This window comes from Sinocyclocheilus anshuiensis, unplaced genomic scaffold (genome assembly GCF_001515605.1).
Source record: "Sinocyclocheilus anshuiensis isolate Anshui unplaced genomic scaffold, SAMN03320099.WGS_v1.1 scaffold205, whole genome shotgun sequence".
Lineage (NCBI taxonomy): Eukaryota > Metazoa > Chordata > Actinopteri > Cypriniformes > Cyprinidae > Sinocyclocheilus > Sinocyclocheilus anshuiensis.
The window spans coordinates 3,080,951-3,089,926 of NW_015536497.1; the positions used below are offsets into that span (position 1 = coordinate 3,080,951).

The 8,976-nt window shown below is 39.1% G+C and overlaps 1 protein-coding gene across 4 annotated transcripts in view; it reads right to left on the reverse strand.

Annotated features, from left to right (window-relative positions):
- Positions 1-301: 301 nt before the first annotated feature.
- The window catches only part of LOC107688131 (solute carrier family 35 member E4-like), a 10,268-nt gene continuing 1,593 nt past the window's right edge, over positions 302-8,976 (reverse strand). Inside the window, exons 2-4 of one of the 4 annotated variants that reach the window (XM_016485721.1) lie at positions 8,716-8,887; positions 5,919-6,532; positions 302-3,081 (exon numbers count right to left, since the gene is read on the reverse strand). In XM_016485721.1, the coding sequence (XP_016341207.1) occupies positions 2,513-3,081; positions 5,919-6,513 (1,164 nt within the window). In that variant the 5' untranslated portion in view covers positions 6,514-6,532; positions 8,716-8,887 and the 3' untranslated portion in view covers positions 302-2,512. Of the gene's footprint in view, positions 3,082-5,918; positions 6,735-8,715; positions 8,888-8,976 lie in introns of those variants that run through there. The other 3 variants (XM_016485727.1, XM_016485733.1, XM_016485713.1) reach the window with 3 other exon arrangements.

The following is an 8,976-nucleotide window of genomic DNA, read 5'->3' on the forward strand; positions in this document are numbered from 1 at the left end:
TTCAATTCAGTTAAAAACAAAATCATAGTAGCCTAATAATATGCTTTCTATCCAGCAGATGGCAACAAAACTCTGAGGGAATGACCTTGATATGTACCTTGGTCTAGAACAGGGCTGTCCAAACTCGGTCCTGGAGGGCCGGTGACCTGCAGAGTTTAGCTCTAACCCTAATTAAACACACCTGAACCAGCTAATCAAGCTCTTACTAGGCATAGAAACTTCCAGTCAGGTGTGTTGAGGCAAGTTGGAGCTAAACTCTACAGGACACCGGCCCTCCAGGACCGAGTTTGGACAGCCCTGGTCTAGAACCTCTGTTAGTGTCAATTTTTTTGTAACAGCATCAAAACGCACAAATCACTGTCCAGCAGGCATCAATAAATCAACAGAACAAATCAAGAAATTAATGAAAAAACATGAGCACCCACTCAGAGGAGACGAGCAAGAGCAAGGAGGCCTTTAGTGGAGGATTTAAAGAGGACAATGAATATCATTTAGATTTTTCCTAAGAGATCATAGTGTGCTAAAGATGTATGATACTCCTTAGAGGAACCTATTAATAATTACCTGCACTGAGAATTACATAAGAGGCACCAGTTTAAACCTGCCTGCCTATGATGGAACATGATTTTTTTTTTTTAAATCAGCTTTCTCAGCTGTTAGTTTGGGCGAGTCTAACTCAAGCTTGTCTGGAACAGGCCCGGTCATATTTCACTTCAAAAAACCAAACAATCTTGGAGAGAAAATTTCCTAGTTCTCATTGCTGCAATGTGAAAAAAAGTCGATCCCGTAATGCAAAAAAAACCCCCCAAACATTCAGATGCATTGCAGCAATGACATAAGAAGAAAAAAATATTTGTATTAATTTGAGGAAGAATATTAGCTGACTATTTCTACTAAACCAGACAGGTATAAAATAAATTTCTGAATAGTGCACCAAGCTGAATAAAAGTGAACCCAAGCGAGGAGCCAGTATTCTTGCTTGTCTCCATTATGTAAACATAACCAAGATGAAAACTGATAGTGCTGTAACAAACACAGCATACTTGTTTAAACATGGCATTCTACAGTAAGCTGCCTTAAAACTACCGTCCCATATCACCAAATCAAGACGGCTGAGTTACAGTATCTAAAAATACATTATTCCTATGTATTTTTGTGTGTCCATCTCTAGTATTCAAAAAGTGCGAACAAGTCCATTAACAGCTATGCTGCCCGTTAAAGAGGACCAGAGCAAACGGAGCAGTTGTATTTCACAGTGCATTAGATAGACACAGTCACAGAATGAATATGGCAGGATATTGGAGATCTTCCCGCTGCTCTTGCAGGAGTTTTCACACACTTATAAGTGTGTGTGTTGGCAAAAACAGAGATAATAACAACAAACTGTTGCGGTCAGCACCTGCTAAAAAAAGGTCTGTGCTCAGTCATTCAGTCAGTCTCTGGTAGATGGTGCTTCTCCATTGGAAGGATGACTGCAATTAAATAGATTGGCACAGTGAGGAGGTACTGGGGAAAACTACACCTCCAGTATCATCATCATCATCATCACCGCCAACCAGGACACCTCGTATCTAATCAGACTCCATATTAAACCAGCTAACACTGGATGATGCTCAGTCTTCTGTTCCAAAACCTAGTCAACTGCCTATGTAGGCTGCATTATCATAGACCCACTCCCAGTGCGAAGGCTGATCCATCTTCATCTAAGCTTCCTAGTATCTGAATTACACATATCCTTTATGATACATACTGCACTGTGATGAGCTCAGTCAAAATAGTGGACAAAACAGGCAAACATTGAATGTAAATATACTTCTGATTCATTCAGGGCTGAAATTATGTATGTATGTATTTTATCCACTATTGGTGTGCTCTGTATTTTATGCTTATTAGAATATTACAGTGTTAGCTTAGCAACATGCTAATGCCAAACTTTAAGCCCAAAGTATACTTTGGTTTGTATGTGCGCAGACAGATTTTTCTAATCGCACATGCTCTGTACAATCAACTCACATGTGAGTTTTTTTTTTGTTTGCACTAATTAGTTTGTCCACAAGGTGGCAACTTTAAAGTCAAAAAAAAAAAACAGTGAACACACTGGACTCGGCCACAACAATAGACGGCCACGTTGACGAAAGCTTGTGTTAAGGGATGATAAGAGATACACGCAACTCTAGTTTAAACATTAGCAAAACTATTTATCACCCATAACTTCTGGAAGCAAACAGCGCAGACACTAGACAAAGTTGACATTTTTGTAGTGGCCACGTGTCGAGCACTCAATATCAAATAAAGTATCATTTGAATGTGTTCAGCTGCACGCAAATTCTAGCGTTCAAGTCAAAAGCAATGTACACTTTGGGATTTAAAATCATTTGTAAGGGGAGTTTCTCGTGCGCTTTGGGTGAGGAGCACTATTTGTATGACGAACAAAATTGCTGCCTTATGGACTTTGGCTATAGACAGCAGCACTGCAGCTCACTAGGTTTTGGAACACAGCCTTTTAGTCTCTTCAGTCCGTTTTCTCATGGACCTGATTCTCTGTCCTCTCATTAGGTTCTTGAGCTGCTTCTGCAGATAATTCTTCTTCTGAACAAGGTTCTGGAGTCTCTGATATGCTCGAGTCATTCTCCTTAACACAAACCATGTCCTCTCCACTGCCACTGGTTGGTGTCCTGGCTCTCCGTGCGTCGATGTAAGCTACGATGATCTCTGAGTTCTGGTAGATGATCATGCCTGAGAGGGTGAGCGCAGCTCCAGCACAGCTAAGAGCCGTCAGCTCATGCCCAAACAGCAGCTGGGACAGCAGCAGGTTCCCCACCACATTCAGGTTGCCCAGGATGTGCAGCGTGACAGCGGAGGTCAGGGTGATGACACAGCAGCTGGCCAGGTTGTAAAGCACTGAACCCAGGCAGCTGAGCAAGATGAAACCCCAGAGGTGGTGGTCATACTGGAAAGGGGACTGCAGCGTGGCCCAGTTCTCCAGAACCAGGGCGGCTATGGCCAGGATGCAGAAGCTGGGGATGGACATCAGATACAGTAGGAAGACAGCGTTGATCTTCTCCTCCTGGAGCAAGATGCCTGATAATTATACATATACAAAAGAAAGAGTGTGTCAGTTTAGCTATTATACCTCCATATGTAGTTGCTGACACATTTTGTAGCCATCTGGATTGTCATTTACCAAAGCACATGCAGAGCTATGGTGTGATGTAAACAACCTTAACCTCTGTGATGCAACGGTCACAACTAAAATAGGCCACTGAAACATAAAACCAACAGATGACCTACATGGAGTATCTCTCCATATAATGAATAAACATTTTTCTGAATAAAAAATTAGTAATGGGACTAATACCATGTTATAATTTGACGAAATGAGTCAAGATTATCTTTAATCAATGCACTGTAATTGCCACAACTCTTTCATGGCATGGGACCAAAAAAAGATTTTCATTGTATTTTGTGTATTTTACACAACAGTCTAGTAAAATGTGCGCAACACTATGACTTAAACTGGACTAAGATGGAATGAAGATAATACAGATTTGTTGGGATTGATGGCTGAAATGTGTTAAAGGTTTGACAACTTCATATCTCTGGGGGCTGTAAATTGTATAATACATTTATAGACATTATTAAACATCTATGTAATTTAGTTAATTCAGCTTAAAGAATATTTTTCTGCATTTTTATTCTATTCATTTTACATTAATTATACTTTAATTCTACATCATTTAAACGTCTACATTAAATCTGTAATAATGACATTTCTGTTAATATACATCCTCTGGTTTAAAAAAAATTAACTAATAATAACATATGTTTGCCTATATATTTAAATGTATAGTTAATAAATTATTAAACATTTTAGTTTTAATTTATTTTCTGTATTTTTACTGTTCATTGTATATGAATTGCATTGTATTTCTACATTTAAATTTCTACATTAAGTTTTCAATTATGACATTGTTCACAAACCCCCCTTTAAAAATAATAATAATAATAATAATAATAATAATTATTATTATTATTATTAATATTATTATTATTATTATAATAGTAATATCACACCCTGACCAAGGATACATATTTGCCTTAAATTATTATTTTTTTTTACATTATTAGTAGCAGTAGTAGTAGTAGTAGTGTTAATAATAATAAAAGGATTTGGCCTCGGCTCCTTCTTGGTTTCCTAATATTGACCCGTCATAGCTGTACTGTACACATCAACAAACAACTCTGATGTTGTTCAAAACTAGGCACTGCCCATTTAGATTGCACTTAAATTATTATTATTTTTTTTTTACATTATTAGTAGCAGTAGTAGTAGTGTTAATAATAATAAAAGGATTTGGCCTCGGCTCCTTCTTGGTTTCCTAATATTGACCCGTCATAGCTGTACTGTACACATCAACAAACAACTCTGATGTTGTTCAAAACTAGGCACTGCCCATTTAGATTGCATGCAAACTGCAGGATATGTTATGTAATTCTACAATGACTAAATTTTCTTTGACACACATAGCATTGAATAACATCAGCATACACGGCTGCAGCTGTATGTGACGAGATATGTAGTCATAAAAACACTAACTGTACAAAACAGGTTCTGTCAGTTCTGCCACAGACTCTTGCACTCAGTCCGGTCTCACTCCTTGATGTTCTTAGGGCCAGTCACCTACATAATTACTCTAAGGAGGAGGTCACTTAAACCAATGGAGCTCAGCTGACTCTCATTTTGAGAAATCAAAAACAGTCAAGAGTCCAATCCCTATCCGTTACGGTGAGGTCATTTGCTACTTGGGAAATCGGGTTAGAACAACAGCAACAACAGCAGCAGCAGCGCTCATGGGCGAGTGTCTGGAACAGGATGTGGCAGCTGTTGGCAGACAGGACGTTCTCCTCTCTGACTCAGACACACACTGGGAAGTTACATAAATAATGACCAGGAGAATGTGAACTAGCCGAATGGAGACAAAAATAGGCTCTGCTCTCAGGAACATTTCGTTAAGAATATTTTCATATGTCACTAAAACAGGCGGTGGCTTTTTGAATGATGATTAATTTAGATACAGATTCAAATTCCTATCTACTGTGTACACGTTTTATTGTCAAAGTGATCAGAAAAACGCTCTGCAGCTATGAGAAAGCGCACTAGTAGGCATCCGACTCGCGAACGAATCGTTCTTTTTTGGGGATTCGTTCAAAACGATTCAAAGGGCGTTAAGAATCACTTGACTTGTTTAGGAATCTAAACTGTTCCACGCCTTAATTTGACCTTTATTCATTTGTGACATTACTTTGACTTTTCCCGTTCGTGGTCACTGCATCGATTTTGGTCTTCTTTTTCAAAAACAAATAAATAAATAATTATACAAAAAGCTGTTTATAGCCAATTAAATATTTTAAAGCTGAACATGAGAATGAATCTATCAATTACTTTGACATTTACAGTTAAAATTCCCAATTATTTCCATGTTTTCCATGACTGTGAAAACCCTGAATCTATATTACTAAATCGAAAACAATAGCATTTACTGCAAAAAATAAAAAATAAAGTATTGGAACCACTGATCTATATATAATGACGTTCTCGATTATAGATAAGTGATTGGAACACATTTGAGTGAACCATTCATTAAATCGAATTGTTCGAACGAACCGGTTCGCTTAAATGATTCCAACATTCTCAACGCTTTATTGAAGCACCCTTTTCCTCTTTTGTGTGTGTGTGTGTATGTGATTATATATATATATATATATAAAATAAATAAATAACTATTGTATATTATTCGTTGTACTCTAGAACTGGCTAGTTATATTTGTTGTTCTCCTTATTGTTTTTGTTTAATTGAATATTTCTCATTGTACCCTGCTTGTATATGGCATTAATAATGATTAAAAAATAAACGTACTTTGTTGAATGGTTTTTACGCCTCTTAACATAGTGGCGGCGAACACAAACAGGCAGCCGGTCTGGTCGAACTGGACCTCGCCCATAATGCTGAACGACGCCCCGAGGCAGATGGGCATCATCGCGGTGTACTTCAGGATGTGGTGCTGCTTTCCCAGAATCAGCGTGGAAATGGCCAGCGTGAACAGCGGCGTGGTGGTGTAGATCATCTGCGCGAACGAAAGCTGCACATAATTGAGTCCCACGTTGCCAAACGCGATACTAGCACAGAAGGTCAAACTCAGCAGGAATACTTTGCATTTGGCGCTGGTGGTTAAATCCTGCTCGCAGACGCCTCTGTGCCGGATCACCCTGCACTTGATCAGTCCGTAGTCCACCACCATCGCCGTCAGCATGTGGAGGGCTGACAGAAGCAGCGGGTATCTGAAATTGTACACGGAGAATATCCATTTGTTGAGGCTGGATATAGTGGTGCCCGTCACCAGCCACACGGACACAGCGAACATGAGGTGCAGCATTTCTGGCGGCTGCCTGCCCCTCTTCCCGGCGTCCCGGGTCTCCTCGCACTTGGTGGAGGGGCCATCGGTGCTGATCATGTTCGCTTCATCGTCGCACCTGCAGGGTAAACACATCTTAAGTTCGCAACGTAAATACATCACTCATGTCCGCGAATCAAAAAACGTATTAAACGAGTCGTAAGTATGAATTCAGTCTGTGTTGAAGCAACTGAAGCCAAGTGTGATTTCTTGCCTGTTTCGACCTGCTATAGCAACCGTGTGTTTTGAAAGCGGACAGAAACAACATTCCGGCTTGTCTACACGTGTTGTTATTATGTGAGGCGGGTCTGGTTTGTGACGTAAGGCTCCGGCGAGCGAATCGGTTCATTTGAACGGATCTTCGCTGATTCTTTCACTGTCTCGAAATAGCATCTTAATATGACATAAATGGTGAGAATAATATGCTATGCACTGTTTAATGTAAGAAATGTACAAATTAAAAAAAAAAAAAATGGAGATATATAATAAAAGGGTAAATAAAAAAATTTGACAATAAAAATATAGAAATGAATAAAAAAGGATTTAAATGAGTAAATAAATAAAGGCATAAATAAAATGCATAAATGCAGTACTATAACAGTATAATGGGTAGAAAACCATAATAAATGTAATAGAAACTAAATATTTTCCAAATAATAGTCTCTCATTCACACTGCACACCTTCACATTATATGCTGTCTGTCTGTCTGTCTGTGTGTGTGTGTGTGGTACGTGTTTGTGAGACTGTAGCAGGTGCTGTGTTCCTCTTGTAGATGAGTCTGATCACTGACTTTATAATGAACACACACACACACACACACACATTATAGAGGCTTACTTAATCCAGGATCCCGTGATGGGGTGCCTGAAACTGCAACGACTATCCAGCCCAGCTAAACTAAATTTACCAAAAAATTACTTAGATTTTGTCAGTTTAAACTATATATTTATTATTATTTAAATAAATTTGTCTTATAAATATAATGCTTATAAAATATAAAATAATATAATTAATAAATATATTAATAATAATATAATTAAATTAAATCAATTAATTAATAATGCCTTTTAAATATTAGGATGGGGGTCCCTCGCATGAGGATGATCACATTTGGGGGTCCATGTAAAACATTGAAAACCCCAGACTTCGAGGGATAGTTCAACCAAAAATGAAAATTCTGTCATAATTTTCTTCTGTGGAAAATAAAAGACAATTTGAAAAATGTCTCAATATTTTTTCAGACAATGTAAATCAATGGTAACCAAACCAATTTGGTTTCTGTCATTCTTCAAAATATTTTATTTTATGTTCCGCAAACGAAAGAAAGTCATACAGGTTTGAAACGACATGAGGGTGAGCAAATTATTACAGATTTTTCCTTTTTGGGTGAACTATCCCTTTAACGAACCAGCGAATGAATCATTTGATTCAAAAGATCCGAGTCACTGGAATGAATCCCCACCACCACGCAGACCGTAGGAAAATATAATAAGTCAGCGGACCAATCAGAAATCGGCTCATGTTGCGCTGCCGGTTTTGGATTGGCCGCTCCTAGTTTATTCAAAATACTGTATTAAAATGGTTCGATGTAAGAAAATGCTAAACAAATTGCGGACTTTGTTGGTTAAGGAGTCGGGATAGCGAGTCCCTCAAGGTTTTTGTTGCGGACTTCACTGCTGTCGGTGTGTTTTACACAGTCACAGCACAGCAAATGGTCGCTCTGTTGTCCATTATAGAGGCTGATTTCATCCGGAATCCCGTCATGGGGTGCCCGAAACTGCGACTACTATCCAGCCCAGCTAAATTGACCAAAACCGACAGAGATTTTGTCAGTTTTATGAGGCTTGCAATGGCCTCATAAATTGAGGCCGTACATATGTATGTATGACGCTAGTCACCGCAGCATCAGTATATTTTATTTCCCGATTGTAAATGTAATTTCCATGGGGTTGTTCAAGCCAAAACGTCTGTATATTTCTTATTATTGCATTATCCGTTCGGTAATACGACTGTCGGATCATATGAAGGATGCACTTGTCTTGATCAGCACATCTTAGTCACGTCCAGTGAATCATGAGAGCAAAACGTTTCCTTATACTGCTCATGAATGACACTAGCAGACCTCACACGGGCGTTTAGCGGTCTAACAGAGGAAATAAACACATCGGTCCGCGTCAACAGAGTGTAATAGCATCTTAAACAGAGCAGATTTCAGCAGCACCATGTCCAGTGTGATCAAATGCATTTCCCTGGTCCCTTACCTTATTCCCGCACTGCTGAAGCTAGATGCGTTTATTATATCCTGCGCGCAGATACCATCGGCCCTCTCGGTGAACGGGCAGCTGTTGCCAGAATAGCTTTCTAGCTGTGCAATACGTCCCCGCGAAGCGTCTATTCATTCACTGCGGCCGCTGAATGGTGACCCATCGCTTGCTGCTGGCACGTGGACAGTCGGTCGCTTTTACAAAATATGCTTCAACATCTCAGAGAATGCTTGTTTGGTTAACAATTCTCTCTCTCTC